Source organism: Herpailurus yagouaroundi, unplaced genomic scaffold (genome assembly GCF_014898765.1).
Source record: "Herpailurus yagouaroundi ecotype Mexico unplaced genomic scaffold, PumYag 77, whole genome shotgun sequence".
Taxonomy (NCBI): Eukaryota; Metazoa; Chordata; class Mammalia; order Carnivora; family Felidae; genus Herpailurus; species Herpailurus yagouaroundi.
The window spans coordinates 94480935-94499985 of NW_024412388.1; the positions used below are offsets into that span (position 1 = coordinate 94480935).

The 19051-nt window shown below is 56.6% G+C and overlaps 1 protein-coding gene across 4 annotated transcripts; it reads left to right on the plus strand.

The window, feature by feature from the left end:
* Window positions 1-1833: 1833 nt before the first annotated feature.
* On the plus strand, window positions 1834-17794 carry CSF1 (colony stimulating factor 1). Of its 4 annotated transcripts, XM_040471247.1 has the most exons (9): window positions 2116-2287; window positions 3526-3588; window positions 5167-5337; window positions 9110-9257; window positions 10452-11225; window positions 11388-11518; window positions 12102-12154; window positions 12490-12548; window positions 15919-17794. In XM_040471247.1, the coding sequence occupies exons 1-8, from the start codon at window positions 2144-2146 to the stop codon at window positions 12533-12535; spliced, it is 1530 nt and encodes a 509-aa protein (XP_040327181.1). In that variant the 5' UTR covers window positions 2116-2143; the 3' UTR covers window positions 12536-12548; window positions 15919-17794. The 4 variants fall into 4 exon arrangements, with proteins under 4 accessions (XP_040327182.1, XP_040327180.1, XP_040327181.1 ...); XM_040471248.1 differs by lacking the exon at window positions 10452-11225 and having other exon boundaries at window positions 1834-2287; XM_040471245.1 differs by having other exon boundaries at window positions 2118-2287; window positions 10452-11518.
* Window positions 17795-19051: the final 1257 nt, after the last annotated feature.

Here is a 19051-nt window from a genome sequence, read left to right on the forward strand (position 1 = left end):
CAACTGAGAGACTGAAGACAGTGTCAGGAGGGGGGAAATTGTGGAGGGGGAGCTGGTAGGCAACCAGACAAAGATAAGGGCTGGAGGGAGACCATGAGGAAAGTAAAGGTGGAGGGAAACGTAGACTGGTTTTAGACAGGAGCCGTCTAAGGATCTGGTCGTGCCAAGGTCCCTCCAGGGCCCCTGTTGATGGGAAGGATGGGACAGGTGAGGATGGACATCGGGGCTGAGATGTCTGTGGGCCTGCAGGAGAGGTGCCTTCGTGGCTGTCCCAGAGGCCAAGGCGGGTGGGTGGGTGGGAGGAAGAATGGAGGGGGAGAAGAGCCAGCCCAGCTAGATGCGAGCTAGAGTGTTAACCCTTGGGTGCCCATTCAGTTCCTCCTCTGAGGCAAACCTGGGGCCCCAGGGGCAGGGGGGACCCCCTCTGGCCACCTTCAAAGTCAGCTTCCCACGTGGTGGCTGCACTCTCCCCGCACCAATCACTGAAATAGCTCCAAACGCCAGGCAGCCCTTGGGTGTTAAGCTGTCCTCGGATGTCAATATCTTGAAGTGCCTATGGCAAGGTTGTCTTCCTGAATACCGCCTTTCTCACGGGCTCTTTCCTCCACACTGTTTAAAACTGGGGGTTCAGAGCGGCACGGGCAGCGGCCTGGGACAGAGCCACACCTTCCGCATGGCCCAATTTCCAATGGGTCCTGAATTAAAGGTTCTGGAGGGCCTGGGCAGCCATTCCCACCCAGGGCTACCTCTTCAACTGCCCAGCAGAGCCTGAAGCCCTCCCCGCCGACTGTCCTCCCCCTTTTCCACTCTCCCTCCACCAGGTCAGGGCAGGACCCTCACCAGATCCCTTTACTGAGTGGCATTGGGCCATCCTGTGCCTCTTCCCTCCAGGCCTCCCCTTCCCTCTCTCTGCCATCAACTTCTCCCCATTTTTCATGGCCTCACAGAGGCCACTTCTCCCTGCGCCCTCCCTGGTAGTCCCAGCCAGGGCTTCTGTTCCCTGGTAGGAGCTAACAAACATTTGGGCTTTTAATTATATGTAAATCAGCATGTTGTTGAGGGCTGTTTCACGGCCTCCTTGTTTTTCCAATGTGCTATTTGTTTGCAGTCTTTGTCTCATCATCTGGATTACTGAGGCAGAGCCCAGAGCCCAGGAAGGTGCCAGCTCTCACCCCACCCTGACAGCGTTTCCCTGAATCTGGAGACATCAGCTGCCAGGGGCAACCTTGAGTTGGGGAAAGAAAGTTCAAGAGTCCCTCTGCCTCTGGCTAGAGAGTGGGAGACCTGGGCCAGGGGGAGGGTTGAGGGGACCCCGGTTAGGAGGAGGGAGAAAGGAAGGAAGGGGAATGATGAGGTGTCAGGGACCAGTCCCGTCACTCGAGGGGTGAGCAGCTCCTGGGCCAGGTGGGAGCTGAAGGAGGGAAAGATCTCTGAAAACTTCCTGGCCATGATGAGAGCTGGCTGGATGGATGCAGACCGTGCTGGAGCTCTGATAAGCAGGTGCCAACCAGGGATGGCCTAGAACTGGCACTGCTACCTCTGATTAAGCAGTCGGGCTCCTTTTTGACACACACACACCCAGGGCTCCAAAAGGTCTCCAGTGTGGGATAGGTTCCCAGTGAAACTGAGTTCGGGGCCCTGGTTTTTTCCAGTAGCAGAGCCAGACCTGTGTGGAATCAGGTGGGAGGAAGGGCTGGGCCTAGGGAAAATGTCTGGCTGGAAGTCTGCAAGTGGGTGCTCGAACATGAGCTTGAGAGGAGTGGGCAGCCCACAAGACGTCTGGCTCGGTGTTTAAAGTTGCAGGGACACAACAATGGGCTGATGCAAGCCCTGCATTCAAGGAGTTTCCAGTGTCACGGAAATTTAGACTGGTAGGAACACCTCCCGTGTCCTCCTTAAAGGGTCAGTGTGTAATCGGGCTCGGCTTGGGTTAATCTGGGAAGGCTTCTTGGAGGAGGTGACATTTGGGTAGTTACCAAGGAGAGCAAGATTGTGCGTGCCACGTAGGAAATGCTGAAAAAGTTCCTGGCAACGCTGCATCCTGGGCAAGGGGCAGAGCCTGCAGCATTGTAGGTGTGAGCTCCTTGTTTCTCCACTCTCAGCAGGGCACTGGGGTTCCTAGGGAGAGTGAGGGCTGGGAGTAATGATGCACTCTCTACCACAGACATGGCTGAGCCGCCTGCTACTGCTGGTCTGTCTCCTGGTGAGCAGGAGTATTACCGAGGAGGTGTCAGAGCGCTGTAGCCACATGATTGGGAACGGACACCTGCAGTTCCTGCAGCAGCTGGTGAGTGTGTGGCCGTGCCTATCTACCTTCTCCCCACTGGGGAAACTGAGGCAGGGAGCAGGGTCAAAGGCAAGGGTCGCAGGCAGAGAAATACGGCTGCACAGGACATGATTCATGGCTCCCACCTAGCTCTCATTGACCTTCTCGGGGCCAGGGTCTCTGACCCACCCCCAAGCCTGCAGCCCTCTCTGACTCCCCTGCAGACAGTGGACAGGGTGGGCTTCCAGCCAGTTGCCTGGGTTAATGATTGCCTGGAATGTCAACCATAGACTCTGAAAAGGCTTGCGAAGCCTGCTCTCCCTCAGTGTGATGCTTCCTCTGGGGAGCCATCCCAGTCTGCCTGCTGTGTCGCCTCTAAATCCCAGCCTCTCAGATATGCCACCGACCTGGCACCAGAGCTACCGTCAGATTTGGAGAGGAGGCTCCTGCCTAGCTCCCAGCCCTCCACCCTCACTCTCCTGGCTCTTGCCTGAGCCTTGGGGCTGGGATGGACTGCTCACCCAGGCCATGAAGGAACCCGTGTCTTATTCTAATCCGGCTGGCAGAGTTGTCAACAATTCCAAACATGGTTCAGCCGGGCAGAATCAGGTTACCATCATGGCTGCTGTCCTGCTCAGAAGAGAATTTACCATCCCTCTGGCCAGCCAGACAGGGTGGGGCACCACTGGCTAAGACCAGCTCCAGGGCCCTGAGCTCGGGGCTTGTAGGCTGAGCCTCCTGACTCTCTTACCTCTACACTTTTCCTCCTGCATGTAGCTTCTGCAGCCATCCAGGTAGAACAAGAGCCATAGCATTCTCTGAGGCTTACACTCCCAGAGCCACTGCTCTGGGGGCCAGCGAGGGCTTTAAGGGCACCTAGCCCCAGCCCCTGTAGATCCTGAATCCCCAGAGCTTGTCCAGCCGCGACTCGAATCCCTGCCAGGACAGGGAGCTCACTACTTGTCGTGGAAGATTATGCCCTGTACCCTCTGTTAGATAGTTCTTCCTTCTAACTAACTGGTATTTGTCAGATTTCATGGAGTGGGGGTGGAACGAGGAGACTCCTTGTTCTTCTACAGCCCACCCTGGGCATGGGGGAGGCACAAGTCTTTCCCTTGCCTCTGTCTTTCCCAGTATGGTTGGTGGGGAGGTAGATGAGCACCAAAACCTGATCCACCCCAAAACTCTAGTTCTCATTCTTAGGTGAGCTCAGTTGAGCTGCAGACGCCCTGCAACCCCTGGCCTGCTCTCTCTTACAGATTGACAGTCAGATGGAGACTTCGTGCCAAATTGCCTTTGAGTTTGTAGACCAGGAGCAGTTGGTGAGTTATGGTTATTTATAAGGCCCCTGTGCCAGCCCTATATGTGCTTCCCAAGGTGGGTATATGTGGGAACATGAAGGGAGGAGAAATCCCATAACTGGGCATGGTGAGGGCGTGAGGATCCCTGGTGCTTAAGTTTGGGGTGCCAGGGTCCAGGGCCGAGCAGGATCCGGGCCTCAAGTCCCCTGCTGCTCCCTTCTCCTGGCCCTGGCACATATCAAGGCCTTACTATGCACCAGACACTTTCTAATTTAATCCTGACAGTACGACTGTGTGATATACCAGTCTCGGTTATCGTCCTCAGGGAGGTTCAGGGAGCATAGATACTAAGTGGTGGGGGCCTGCTTTGAGCCCAGGCAGGCTGGCTCTAGGGCCAAAGCAAACCAAGATGACTTCTGGGTCACATGCTTTGCTTAAGGATGTCGTTTCCATCCAACAGACTGAACAGCAGCCAGGGAGTCAGTCCAGCCCTTTCCCTCTTCCTCCTTCCCCACACCCAACCAGCCATCAAGTGCTGCCGGTTCTGCCTCCCAGCCGCTCTGGGCTCTGCGGGAGCCTCACCCAATCAGTTGCTTGGACAGTTTCAAGAGCCTCCCTGCTTCCAATGCACCCCATCTTCCCGCCATTAGGGGGAGCTCTCGGAACTCCAACCCGTTACCTTCATTTCCCTCCTCCAAACCTGTCAGCACCCCCTCGCCCCTGCCCCTCACTCCAGGAGAAAGCCCAGGTTGGTCAGCTTGGGGTTTACACCACACAGTCTGGGCCCACCGCCCCCATTCCCTGCCCCTTCCTGCCTCCAAGCCTTGGCACAAGCCCTTCCTGTGCCTGTGATGTCTTTTCAACTGCCCCCATACTGCCCCTTATTCCACGCCTGCTCATCTTTGCACCTGCAAAATCACCATGATACGCCCCAGAGTTGCTCCCATCTCTGAACTTCTGCACACCTGACCCATATACATGTCTATTAGAACTGGAGACCACCTCATGGTCCGAGGAATAACCTCAGTATTTCACTCACTCACGCCTTAACCAATGTGGCGAGTTTCCTTGGCTAGGAAATGATGAGACTGGTACCAGGAATCCGGCGCTGAAGCAGAGTGTCTGTTGAGGCAACCACCTTCTCTGAGGGACACAAAACACGGAAGTTATCCTTTGGGTCCTCAGGCGGTCTCTAGTTCCCCCTGTGGCCTGGAGGATTTGAAGAAGCCGTGTAGTAAAGGACTTTCGGTGAAAGCAAGCCAAAGAGAGACAGAGTAGTTCCCCAGGATCCACCTTACCTACACACCCCCATTCTGATGAAAGCCTCACCTTCCAGAAATCTGAGGATGTCTCTAATCAGAACCCACATTTCCTTCCCTCTACCTCAAGCCCAGGCAGCTCCAGATCCCATGAAAGAGACTGAAAGGCCAGCTGAGGTCAGCGCCCCCCTTTTTACTGGGGTGGCGTGGCCCTCTCCTCGGGGGCGGGCGAAGGGCAGGCCGCAGCCCTCCGTCTGCCCGGGATGGGGGCACCTGTCACGGAGCCTGGGTTCCCCGATCACGTCAGCCAGGCCATAAACTCCAGCTTCTTGTTTTTCAGAAAGATCCCGTGTGCTACCTTAAGAAGGCCTTTCTCCTAGTGCAAGACATAATGGAGGACACCATGCGCTTCAAAGACAATACTCCCAATGCCAATGTCATCGTGACGCTCCAGGAACTCTCTCTGAGGCTAAGCAGCTGCTTCACCAAGGACTATGAAGAGCAGGACAAGGTAGGAGGGTCCTGGAGCCAGGAACAGTGAGCAAGAGTAGAGGGTGGCTTTGGTGGTACCCTCCCTGTCCTTGTGCACATAGTATATTCACTTGCTTCACCCTGTGTCACGGTTCTTCTCTCTCTCATTCATTTATTCACCCCACATACTTCTGCTGAGGACTTACCGGGCAGGAGACATGGTGCTAAGCCTTGGCGGTGTCTTCGTGAGGCAAAATTCCGTGGCCCCCACCCTTGTGGAGCTTACGGTTAAGTGAGGTTGGCAACCATTAAACAATGGCACAAGTAAATAGCATTATGAAACATGAGCACTATTCATTCACTTGACCAATGGTGAATGGTGCCTCTTGTGTACCAGGTACTGTTCTAGACACTAGGAATCATCTGGGGTCAAACCAGATGAGTACCCGTATCCACGTTCATGGAGCTTACATTTGGCGGGGGGTGAGAGAGTTAACAAAATATACAGGTAAAATACGTGCTATGTGGGATGGTAGTACGTACGTTGCTGAAGAGAAAGCCAGGCAAGGGGGAGACCTGAAGGAGGTGAGGGAGCGGCGCCATGAAGGAGGACTGCGTGGGGCTCTGAGAAAGAAACAGCATTCTAATTAAAAAGGGGGGTGGGGAAGAAGAGAAGGAGAAGACTTCCGAGTAAGAATATACTCGCTTGAGGTTCAAAGGTGAGGAAGAGTTAGGAAGCTATGAGGCTGGTCAGAACATTCCAGAACAGGGAATGCTAGGCCCGAAGCCCTGAGGTGAGCAGGACTGCACATTCAGGACCACAAAGAAAGGGTGGTCGCCAGGAAGTGTGGAAGAGAGGGGGGAGAGAGGGGAGGAGGCGGGAGCCAGCAGGGGGCGCATCTGGGGTCTTAGGGATGTGGAATGTTGGCTGAAGTTTGAGGGAAGCTTTGGGGAACAGAGGAATGACCTAATCTGACTTCACTGCGAGGACCGCAGGGGGCAAGAATGGAGGCTGGGAGGCCAGCAGGGGGCGCGAGTCGGGGCCAGAGGTTCTAGTGGCTTGGACCACTGGGGGGGGGCGGGGGATGCAGCCTGGGGCTTGGACCCCGGTGATGCTGTGCAGGTGGAGCGAGCAGCTGTGCTCCCAGGTTGAGTTTGGAGAAAGAACGCACAGGATTTGGGGATGCGTTGGCCATAAGGAGCCGAGGGAAGGGATGGCTCAAGGCCGGTTTTGTCTAGAGCAGTTAGGGGGAAGATCAGGCAGAGAAGGTTTGGGGAAAGGGCAGGAGCTCAGTTTGGGACACATGAAACTCCAGACGCTTGTGAGACAGCCAAGGGGAAATGTGGAGCAGGTGGCTGGATACACGGGGTCTTGAGTCTGTCTGGCAAGATACTCGTGTAAGAGGAGGTGGTGTGGAGGTCATCTGTGAGGCCAAGAGACTGTAGAGCATGGCCCACTGTGGGAGGAGAAACAGACCCCTGAACCCCAGCACCCAGAAGCCAGGCAGAGGAGGGGACCCGGCCAGGAGACTGGGAAGGAGCAGCTTGAGCGGTGGAGGGAAAACCAGGAGACTGATTTCACTGGGCCCGTGGAAGAACGTCTCCGGATGGAAAAAGTAGTCGCCTTTATCCAACGGGATTGAGAAGTCAAGCAAGACGAGGGTAGAAAAGCGTCCGATGGCTCTGGCAGTGTGCGGCTGCTGCTGGAGGCAGGTGCCAGATGAGGGTGAACGGAGAGGAAGTAGAGGCAGCGCTGTGGGGGAGTGGGGCTCCATAAAGGCACAGGAATAGAGGTCACCAGAGGGAGTGTGGGATTGCGGGAGGAAACATCTTTCCCGAGAGGTATTAAGGCTGAGGTTTTCCAATGTTAAGGTTCGTTAAGTATCAGTTGGGGAGCTTGTTTAAAATCCAGATTCCCAGTACGTACCCCTAGAAAGTCTGATTCCCTGGGGCTGTGGGTGGGCTTGGGAATCTGCATTGTCACAAGCCGCCCACCCTGCATGCACACTTCCTACGCCCGGCGTGAACGCAGCAGGGTGGACTTGAGGAGGGAGGGAGCCTTTGAGGCTTACAGGAGCCAGTCTCCTGAGGAGAAGGCTGGTGCGGGTTCAGAGCTCCTGAAGAGAGAAGGCACAGCCTCTGTGTGATAGGTGGGCATCGGGACCTTCTGTTGGATGTTGCCGTGTTCCCTGTGCAGTTACGAGGTGAGGTACGAAGGGCACAGAGGTTTACGAAGAAAGGAAGAGAAAGGCAGTTTCCCTCTTTCTTATAGTAGCCCTGGTGGGAGGCTGGAAGGCACTGTAGAAGAGGAAATGAGCCCAAACCGGATAATCCACTTGGCCAGTGTCACGTGGGTGGTGGGTGACAGAGCTGAGCCCAGGTTTTCTCATGCGTGCATTCATTCATTCATTCATTTGTTCATCTGGTCCACATTTATCAAGGGCCTTTGCAGCTCAGTTTAAGGAAAAACTTGGTATTTGGAAGTCATTGGTAAGTAGACCACGGATGAAGCCACGGGCATGTGGGGCCTCATCTGGCATGAAAGGGAGAAAGTAGGTCCAGGACAGCCCTGAGGAATGCCAGAATTTAGAAGTCTGGTGGAGGAAGGGAGCCTGGTAAGACGACTGAGAAGGAGCAGCTCAGGAGATGGGAAGCTTCTCAGAGCCCCAGTGGGTGTAGGAGCCATGGTCCTATGAGCAGAAGAGGAAAGGACAGCTCGATAGACAGGACTGGGGCAACTTCAGCCCCCCCTTCCAAGGCATACTCATGCCGGAGAAGGACCCATAGCCCCGTGGCCTGCTCCACACCACGGGATGACCCTTCTAAAACTTGGGTCTCACCGTGCCACCAGCCACCTCCCCAACAACCCCTCGGATGTTTTCTCTTTGCTGTGTGGATCAGGTTAGCAGTTTGTGACATGGCCAACAAGGGCCCGAAGCACCTGGCCCTTGCTGACCTCTCTTGCATGAATCTCTTGCCAACTTCTTTTTTTTTTTTTTTTAGTCTCTTTTTTTAATTAATTAATTTATTTTGAGAGAGACAGAGAGAAAATGTACAAGTGGGGGAGGGGCAGAGAGAAGGAGAGACAGAATCCCAAGCAGGCTCCGTGCCGTCAGCACAGGGCCCAATATGGGGCTCGAACTCACGAACTGTGAGATCGTGACCTGAGTGGAAATCGAGAGTCGGACACTTAAACGACTGCGCCACCCAGGTGCCCCATCTCTTGCCAACTTCTTCCTAGGTGGCACTACTATAGCCACTCTAGCCGTCTTTTGGTCTTTCCACATTTCAGGCTCTTTCCTGCCTCAGGACCTTTGCACACTCTGTTCCCACAACCTGGACCGCTCTCTCCAACCCCACCTCCTTTCCTGGTTGACCCTTGCTCATCTTTCAGTTGATTCCATGGGGAAATTCACCCTGGGCCCTCATTTGGCTCCCCTCGTTGTGCACTCTCAGATCATTCCACACTTCTTCATATGACTCCCTGCACTTGTAAGGTGTTTAATGCCAATGCCTTGCTAGATTCAGTGTCCCAACTCAGACAGTGACCACCTCTCTCATGTTCATTGCATGATTCCCAGGTAATTGCCATATGCCTGGCACATAGATATGTGCTCAACAGATCTGTGAATAAATGACATATCTGGAGATCTCAGGGCTGGTTCCACTACCCAGCAGGGGTGAGGGGAGGGAGAAAATGAAAGAGAAAAAGAAGACAGATGTGAAAAAGGCCAAGGGCGTTTGGCAAACAAGCTAGAGACATGGCTCATCCTCACCAATTGGGGGGGGGTGGGGCCTTACTGTCTTTCCAGGCCTGTGTACGAACTTTCCATGAGACACCCCTCCAGTTGCTGGAAAAGATCAAGAATGTCTTTAATGAAACAAAGAATCTCCTTAAAAAGGACTGGAACGTTTTCAGCAAGAACTGCAACAAGAGCTTTGAGAAATGCTCCAGCCAAGGTAAGCACCAAAAGGGCCAGCAAGTGTGGGTCAAGGGGAGGGTGTAAGGAACAGAGCAGGGATTGGGAGGTGAGGGGCGGGCTGGAGGGACCCCGGGCAGGCAGCCTGGCTGCGACGCGAGCTCCTGTGTGTGTAGATGTGCTTTTCTCGTGTTCATATGTGGCTTCACGTACCTCTGGGTGGTCCGGGCACATGTCTTTTCTGACATGTGTGTGCATGTTGAGACATCGAGAAGGATCATGCTGGTGGCTGTGAGATCAGGGAATGGGCAAGGGGCCCCTCTCGGAGGGCCCTGTAGGCTTGGAGGCTTTCCCTACCGGCTCTGCAGGCTGGCTGAACGCACAGGGGGTTCCGTGGAGAGAGCAAGGCTCCATCTGGGAGCCAGGGCCCTTGCACCAGGAGCCCTGCAGTGAATCACCAGGATACCCTGGCTCCAGAAGTCCCCAGGATGCCTTGAATGTCCCCTCAAGGGAAAAGGCTGGATTTGAAGGCTGAGCATCACTCAAACTCTCCCAGTGCAGGCCCAGCTGCACACGCGTGTATCCTACGTGGCCTCGTCTCTGCGTCCTGTGCCACGTGTGCCCTCCTACATTCAACCTTGCTCCCCGAGGCAGGAGCTGAGGCCCCGCGACCTGCCAATGGCCAAGTCCAATCTCGTTGCTTCAATCCCAAGGCCTCAAGTCTTGGCCACATTCCAGCCCCAGTTTGTTCCCGCCTGTGGCTGTGGCTGTGTGGCCCCTGGCTGTGCATGAAACCACCTTGCTGCTTTCCAACCAGCACTGTCTATGGGACCTGAGGGTGTCTTGTGTTAGTCTTGGAGGCCGCTGCTCAACCACCTGGCCAGCTGCTGCTCAATCGTGGCTTGGCACCTTGCCAGCTGGAACTCCAGGAAAAGCTGTCCCCTGGTCTTCCCTGACCCTGGCCCCCAGCCTGTCCTCTAAACCCCACTCTTTGCTTTCTGCCTTTGAGACCCTGCAGCTTGTACCTTCCTTGCCTAAGGCCTGTGTCATGAGCACTGGCTCCAGTCCTGTCCTTTCCTCAGCCCCTAGCTGAGGGATTAGGGGATGAGGGACCCTGGACCCATATCCCCCTCTCAACCCCCCCCCCCCCGCCCCGGGAAACCTGTGCTGGAGGCTGGTGACTCTATCTCTTCCCCCCCATCTTTCTCTCTCCCTCTCTCTGTGGTTCTTTCAGATGTGGTGACCAAGCCTGATTGCAACTGCCTGTACCCCAAAGCCACCCCTACCAGTGACCTGGCCTCTGTCTCCCCTCAGCAGCCCCTTGCCCCCTCCACGGCCCCCATGGCTGGCTTGACCCGGGCTGACTCTGAGGGGACAGAGGGCGGCTCCCTCTTGCCCAGTGAGCTGCCCCTCCGCACAGTGGACCTGGACCCGGGCACTGCCAAGCAGCGACCACCCAGGAGCACCTGCCAGAGCTTTGACTCTCCAGAGCCCCCGGGTGTAGAGGCCAGTCCTATCGGAGACTCACCTCAGCCCCAGTCCTCTGCCGGGGCCCCCACCCCTGGGATGGAGCACATTCTTGACTCTGTGTTAGGCACTAACTGGACCCTAGAAGAGGCCTCCGGAGAGGCTAGTGAGGGTCCCGTACCCCAAGGGGCAGAGCTTTCCTCCTCCAGGCCGGGAGGAGGCAGCATCCAGGCCAAGATGACCGCCAGGCCCAGTGACCTCTTGTCAGCATCTTTTCCATTGTCCTACTCAGCCAGGAGCCAGCAGCCAGAGGACATGACTAGCATACCCCTGCCCACGGTGGGCCCTGCGAGACCCACTGGCCAGGCCCAGAGTCATACACCTGAGAAGACAGACCGTCCATCTGCCAAGCCCAGAGACCACCAGGAGCCAGGCTCTGCCAGGACCCCGTCGCGGCCCCCACGAAGCCTCAGCAGTCTCAGGACCCCGTCACGGCCTCCACGAAGCCCCGGCAGTCCCTCGGCCCTCTCTGCACAGCCAGGTCTTCCCGGAAGCCACTCCTGGGGCCATGTGCTGCCCCTCAGGGAGTTGGAGGGCAGAAGGAGCACCAGGGATCGGAGGAGCCCCACAGAGCTGGAAGGACAAGCAAGTGAGGGGCACAGGCCCTCAGCCCGCTTTAATTCCGTTCCTTTGACTGACACAGGCCATGACAGGCAGCAGGAGGGACCCTCAGACCCTCAGCTCCCCGGGTTTGTCTTCCGCCTGCTGGTGCCCAGCATCATCCTGGTCCTGCTGGCTGTCGGCGGCCTCCTGTTCTACAGGCAGAGACGGCGGGTAAGGAGAGCCCCTGTGAGAGGAGGGCATCCCGTGGGGGCGGTGGCACAGCCTGGGTGGGGGAGCAGGTCGAGCGGGTCAGAGGATTACTTGGGCTCCGCCTGGGTTCTTCAGATGCCAAGACAGGAGGCCAGCTGAGCACAGAAGATGGCAGGTTGAAGTGGGGGGTCTATTAAAAAACAGGGGGCACCCAGGCTATAAAGTCAATGGGAAGGGACCAGGAGAGGACATTCTTGGGCCGAGAGTGGGAAGAGAACCCAGCCATGAGGGGAGCTAGGAGAGGAAAGTGATGCTGCATGGAGGTCAGGGCAGTGTTTGCTGGGAGCTCTGTGGGGCCCCGGGCCCCGGGACCCCTGGGATAGGAGGCAGCCTGCATGGGGAGAGGAGATGGGGCGTCACCAGCAGCGAGGCCCCAGGGAGCCCTCCTGGCCCCACGGCTGACCCCCACATTAGGGTAGCTGGGGGAGACTTTGATAACTCTCTCATCTACTCCTCTGGGCACCCCCTGCCTGGGGGTGAGGCCACAGTCCCCACACCATTCCCCAGCTCCTCAGGGAGCCTGATCTTTACTGTCTGTCCCCAGAGCCATCGAGAGCCTCAGACAGTGGATTCTCCCATGGAGCGACCAGAGGGCAGGTGAGAGTTTGCAGGAGGTGGGGGTGCTCTGGAAGGCACAGGGGGGCCTGTCTTGGCATCTGTTTCCCCTCCAGAGTTGAGGGAGACTTCCTTTCACTTGCTCTGAGGAAGTGGAGCCCAGAACAGGATGGGAGGCAGGGAGGAGGAAGGGCGTTTCTTCTCTCCTGTATCTCTGGGATTTTTCCTGATTTCTCCTTAGGGCTAGGCAGTTCTGAGTCTTCTAAGTCTGAGAGGGCTGGAGCACATGTGCAGGGGTTTGGTGGACAAACTTAAGGGGCTCCCTCACTCCTCAGCCTCTGCTGAAGTCTTATGCCAGCCCTATGCTCTGCCCACAGCCCCCTGACCCAGGATGAGGACAGACAGGTGGAGCTCCCAGTATAGAGGGGTTTCTAAGGTAAGATTCTGATTTGGATCTCTCTCCACCCCTTAAAATTAGCTACCCTCTTTTCTAATCACCCTACATTTCTAATCACCAACCCACACCTGACTCCCTCCCCTCCTGCTCTCTTTTCCATCCGTCCCCATATCCTGCCAACTGTCTCCTTTCGAGATCCTCAAGAAGCCGCACGGCCCCTCCATTCCCCCCACCCCCACCATCGGAGGCTAGGCCCTGTGGCCCGTACATCGGCTTATTATTTCTATATTTGGCTTCTAGTCTTTGCTGCCACCTTCCATCCCAGAGCAACCAAAATCTTCTTGTACGTGGTCTTTACCCTCCCGGGGAATTTGCACCGCCAACCACTTCAAACCCAACGTTCTCAGCTTGGCACCTCTTGCCAGGTTTCTATCTGTCTGCACCCTACTTGACCCTTCTCCGCAGCCGAGATCGTTTCTATGTCCCTGCTTTTAGATTCATGGACCCCCAGAACCTTAGTCTTAGAAAGGCTCTCGGAGGTCATTTGTCCAGTGTCCCACCCGACAGAGGCCTCCCCTTTCTGCATCCCCAACAGGGGGTCAGCCAGCTGCTGGTCCCATATTCCCAGTCCCAGGCAAGCTCCCTGCCATCTCCCAGGAGCGCCTCGAGGAAATCCTGCCTCGAGTGAGCTTCCCTGCCTGCTCCACGATGGTCCTCCCTCCTGTTCTCACGAGAGCCCTCCCAGTGTCTCAAGTCAGTTATCCAGGCCCCCTTTAAGAATTCTGTAAGCTAAGTGTGGCACAAGTCCCTCAAACATTACTCGTATGATAGGGTTTTCAGACCCCTCACCATCCTGGGTGCCCTCCTTTGGACACACTCGTTTGTCAATGTCCCTCTGAAAATGTGGCACCCAGCCCTGGACACAGTGCTCCAGATGTTGTCTGGCCAGCTCAAAGTACAGTGGGACTGTTGACCTTCCTTGATCTGGACACTTCTTTTCGCGCAGATTCAGATTGCATTAGTGTTTCTGCCCATCACCAGTGCCCACTGAAATCGTTTCAAGTCCTAATGCTGTCTTCATAGTCCTCCCAAATGTGTCTCCTGCACACTGATGAGCGCCTTCTATTGTCCTCACGCTGTTGGTAAAGATGTGACCCTTATCCTTCCTCACCCCTGGCTCCCCGATTCCAGGCAGCGCCCTCACCTCCCGTTCTTCCTGATTGTCTCCACCGCCCGCTGACTGCTCTTCAGGTCCTCCCCCTCCGCTCTTTGGTATTTGGTTAATCCTGTATCAATTGGCACTTACTTGGATGTTGTTTTCATACACTTTGAAATCTTATTTTATGTGTACATGTACGTTCCGCATCCCTAAGAAGGCTGTAAGCCCCTTGAGGGCAGGGACTGTGTCTTCCACTTTCTTTGCATTTCTTTTTCTACTACAGCGAGGGCTTCTCCACATCTGCCAAGAACTCAATAAATAACTGACTGGCTTCACGGTTGACTGACCGCCTGACCCTGGCCAGGCTCTAACCGACCAGCCTTCTGGATGACCGGTTAACCAGCTAACTAATCAACTCTGGCTGCCTGGCTGACCAGCTGGCTAGGTGACTTTGACTGATCGACTGACTAGCTGGGAACTGCTTAAACTGAGCTGCCTGCCTAACTAACTAGCTGGCGAATGGCCTGACTTGCTGATTGGCTCGCTGGCTGGCTAGCTAGGGTAACCCATTCAATTTTCCAGTCACACCCCATGGCACATACACGTGAGCGCCTTAGGACCTTCCCATGGGTACGGTGACAGGTCTGGGCCACTCCTCGCAGAAAAGGAATCTAAGGAATACTCAGAATCGAGGGAGCCTATTTAGAAGAGAGCATGAGGGAGCGAATCTGGAATCCTGGGGTCCCCCCTTCTCGGTGGGGTGGGCTAAGATGGGTGAGCGGGTCAGGTGGGACACTGGCAGGGCTGTGAGGATGACCCAGACTCCCTTGAGACTGGTAAAGCAGAGGAGGGATCAAGGTCCCTGGGGACTCTGTGGCTCAGTGCTGCACCACCCTCTGACTGGTTGCCAGCCTCCCCCCTTGGTCTTGGCCCTCCGCCCCATCTCTTCTACACCCCTGCTCTGCTTTCCCTGCCTCCCTGTTCTCAGGCCCTGCCCAACTTTCCTCTTCCTCCCCTCTAGATTTCACTTAGAAAGGGAATCCAGGGCAGGGACCACACCCCAGATTCCTGATCCCACCACTTGGATCAGTAGGTCCAGCCTAAGCCCCAGGAGCCTCAGGAGATCCAGGGCGAGCCCCTAGCCTACTTGCCACTCTGACGAGAGAGAGAAAACACAGAGGCAGAGAGACAGATAGACGGATGCTCAGAAGAAGACACAGGCACTCTAAGGAATCAGGGCATACGGGCAGTGGACTCACCCACTTGGTCCTTCTTCCCTCCTAGCCCCAGCCAGGTCTGAGACCCCGCTGTGCCCAGCATGGCTCATGTCCAATTTCTGGTTCTCCCCTCTTCCCCCTCCACAGCACGGGAATGGGCTGGAAGCCAGAAGCTATGGTCCCATCTGCCCCCCTTGTCTGTCATGGACTTTGCCATCGGGTCTGTGGATGGTCAGGGAGGGAAGCCCCACACAGGATCCCAAGTTGGATGGAGCCCAGGGGATTTCTGCTCCGGGAACAAAGCATTCTGAGCATGCTGGGCAAGGGACAAGGATGGGGGTGGGGTTGGAGAGAGCAAGGCCCTGACTCCCATGGATGATCCAGGGAGGCAAGTCCCTTGGCCCGTCAGGAAGGAGGCGGGGTTACTTAGGGGATAGCACACCAAGTGGCAGGGTGGAAGTTTCCTTGTTCCGAAACTGCCTCTACTTCTTCCTGTTGGTTACCTATGACCTGCTGTCCCGAGTATCGAGTAACGTGCGCGATGACCGTCTGTGATGAATGGTGTGGAGGTGGGAATGAGAAATTCTTCTTTGCTAGAGTTAGCAGGAATCGTTGGTTCATTGGCCCAAGGCCAGGGAGGTGGTCTTGCCCGAGGGGAAGTCTAAGGACACTCAAGTGCCCCCTCCCCCACCTCCCTGTTAGACTCCTCCACTTGAGCAGCTGCCAACCCCCTCTCCTGGCCCTGCTCAGGCCTCTACCCGGCCCCGTTACCTCCCCCTGTGGTCCCTACTTCCCCAGGAGGAGGTAGGAGGTGAGGCCAGTCTGGCCAGAGGCTTGGACTGCTGCCAGGAAAAGCCGCCTGGTCCTTTGTGGTGTCTGGGGTGGCTGGGAAGGCGAGGGAGAGGACCAGAGGAAGTCCTGCCTGTAGCACCACCGACAGCCCACAGGAACGCTGTCTCCCCCACCCATGTCCTCAGCGACCCCTCCCTCCACTCCCACTCGGCTGACCAGCCTTTCTTTCTCTCCCTTACAGCTGGGCGCACAGGACAGTCTCTCCATGGGACGAGACATCATGGGGGCGTCCACCACCACCCCTCCCCAGCCATTCTCCTCGCAATGTGGCCTGCCCACCACGAGAGCTCCTGACCAGAGCAGCGAGGCTGGAGTCCCTCTGCCCTCGACCCTCAGACTCTGGACTGACCAGGAGAGGGCTGGAGGTTGCCCTCCACGCTGCTGATATTTATCGTGGGCCCTGGCGGCTCCCATCCACCGGAGGAAGGCTGGGAAGCTCGGCTGAGGACCCTCTGCGCCTCAGGGGCTGTGTTCTCCTCCTACTCCCCTCCAAGCCACACCTGGGCCAGGGACCCAGATGCCTGTAGGACGTGGGAGAGCAGGGTGGGCACCGAGGAATGAAAGAGCCCTTTGCCCAGAGGACCGCCTGGTGCCTAGGGATGATGCCAGCACCGACAAGCAGGGACTTGTCTCCAGCGAGAGAAGCATGAGATTGGCAGGGCGGGACAGCGTCAGCTGGATTTCCCGTAAAGGTGTGCGGCCCAAAAGATGGGAAGAGAAGGCCTGTGGGCCTGTTGGTCTGCACTGACAGCCTGGAGCGTGTCTGCACCCTCCGCTTGCCCAAGTACCCTCTGCTGGTTGCCAGACAGAGAGGAGAGGTCAGCCCTGCCCTCGGGACCTGTCTGGCTTGGCTCCAATGCCAAGGGGAAGACCAGGCTCTGGGATCTGCCCCACTTTCCCTCCAGCCCTGCCAGAGCTTCTCCGGGAGGCTGCGCAGAGGCTCCCCTCACGAAGGAAGCCATTGCACTGTGAATACTGAACCTGCCTGCTGAACAGCCTGCCCTGTCCATCCCTGTGAGCGAACATCTGTCCGGCCTCCTGCCCCTCCAGCCTCTCGCCAGCTTCCTGCACTGAGTGCCCGAGCCGGCCTTGCCTGTCGACTGAGGGAGCCCCTAAGCCCTGACCTTCTGCTGACCCAGGCTTCGACTCCCCAGGGTGGATGGGGTGGGAGAACTGCCTGGGCTGCCAGCCAGAGCTGGTCTTTAGGCTGCGTCGTTCGCCCAGGTTTCTGCATCTTGCACTTTGACATTCCCAGGAGGGAAGTGACTGTGGGAGGGCGGGCAGGGAGGGCAGAGGCAGACCCAGAAGGAGGCTGCGGGGTGAACTCTGACTGAAAATGGGTCTTTGCAATTATGGGTATACCGCTGAGGTGGGGGGAGGCGTCTGCACCCTGACCCTCCGGCCCAAGTCTCCTTCCCTGCACCAGGCTCCGCCCCCCTCAGAGCAGCAGGGCAGTGCTGGCAGGCACCCCGGTTGTCCCCGGGGAAGCCCTGAGGCTGGCCTTGCTCTCCAGCATCTCAGCGCGGCACCCAGCTCCCATTCTCATCCCCCCCTCTCTTCCCCCACCTGGGTAGGCAATGATACCCCCAGCTCTCACCCCTACACTGTCTCTCTGGCCGGGCCAGCCGGGGTGGGAGAGGGACCGGGTATCTGCTTCCAATTCTGTCTTGAGGGCTTCAGCTTCCTGGGCCAGCCTGTGGCCACTGTTCGGAGAACTGGCAGCAGGTGACAGGGCTGCTGATTGCCCTTGGTCTCTTTGTGCTGCTGCAATCCCTCCTCTCTGCTGCCCTGGGCCCTCCGCCGAGAGATTCCCACCCTTCCTGGCCCCTGGGCCGAGGCCCATGACTTTTCTTCCTGCCCTCGAAAGTTGGGGTCTGCTAGCCCCCACCGCCCCTGCCCTGCCGCTCTCAGCCGAAGAAAGAGCAGCGGGGAACTTGCCCTCTGGGGGCTCCTTCTAGTCACAGACTCTGTATTTGATGCTAGAGTATATGTATTTAAAAGTGAAAGGGAAAAAAAAAAACCCCACAGAAAAAAGGCATTCCTCCCCCACCCCAAACATATAGTATTTTAAAAGTCAAGAAAGCAAATCCAACTCCTTGCAGAAGCTCTTTGTGGGCGCTTGGTGACACAGGTGCGGGAGGGGCCCCGGACCTCTGGGCTGCTCCCCCGGCCTACCTGCACAGGAATCCCTTCTTTGAGAAAGCCGAGAGGGAACATTGGCTCACACACTGTGAGATTTTGTTTTTATACTTGGAAGTGGTGAATTATTTTATATAAAGTCATTTAAATATCTATTTAAAAAATAGGAAGCTGCTTATATATTTAATAATAAAAGAAGTGCACAGGCTGCCACGTGTGAGTCATGGGAAAAGTGCTTTTGGGGCGTGGGTGGCAAAAACGGGGGTAGGCAGGCAGGAGCTGCTGGGCCAGCCCCAGCTCAGAAAGCTTTTTCCAGGGTACCCGGGAAGGAGGGTTCTCCCCAGTCCCGTTACCAAAACCCCCTGCGTTATTGCTGTCCCAAACACACGCATCGGCATGTCTGTTTAATGGGAAAGTGGACAGAAACTAGCCAAGCCTCAGGCCTGGCCAGCGGCCCCCGCTCCAGCCCAGCCTCGCCCAGCCTGGGAAAATGGCTGGTTGGGCTCTGTCCAAGGTCCCCAGACCTGCAAGGACCAGGCTTCTTGACCACTGACCCCTGCTGTCCGGCGAGGGGACGGGGGGCTCTGTCCTAGCGGGGCTCAGGTGGTTGAACGCGGCCTCGACTGGGAGGTGGGTGAGGCCGGCATGGGGAGAGCCGGCAGGCTGTGCGAAGGGTCTTAGGGCCTGCCCCTCTTACTGGGCAGTGTGGCCTTAACTGGGGGAGCGGTGTTGGGGAAAGCCAGGGTGACTGAAGGCACAGCCCACTCCCCTGAACTAACCCTGTGAAACAAGGACCTCCCCACCTGTGAGAGAGAGGTGGACAAAGCTTCCGACCAATGGTCCTCAACCCTGGCTCACCTGAGAAACACTGGAGTTGTTTTCAAAAAACAGCTGATACCCAAACCGCACCCCCCCCCCCCCCCGCCCAGATCAACAAAATCAGAATCACAGGATAAAGGCTCGGGCACCAGGCATCAGAAATTCTGCAAGGCATCTTAAATGATTCAAATGTGATCCAGAGTGAGAAGCACATAGAGGTGCGTTGTCTGACACGGGGACTAAGTTGAAATGACTTACCACGAAATAAAAGGAAACATCCAGTTCTTCAGTCACGCTGGCCACATTTCAAAGGCTCACTAGCCACACACGTGGCTACCCTGTTGGATAGCACAGAA

What these genes read in the sequence shown, in the direction of transcription:
- CSF1 (XM_040471245.1), top strand. Translation starts at nt 2,144, where the DNA reads ATGATGCACTCTCTACCACAGACATGGCTGAGCCGCCTGCTACTGCTG. An exon ending in TGCAGTTCCTGCAGCAGCTG is followed by an intron (nt 2,288 to 3,525) that starts GTGAGTGTGTGG and finishes TCTCTCTTACAG; the next exon opens with ATTGACAGTCAGATGGAGAC. An exon ending in TCTACAGGCAGAGACGGCGG is followed by an intron (nt 11,519 to 12,101) that starts GTAAGGAGAGCC and finishes GTCTGTCCCCAG; the next exon opens with AGCCATCGAGAGCCTCAGAC.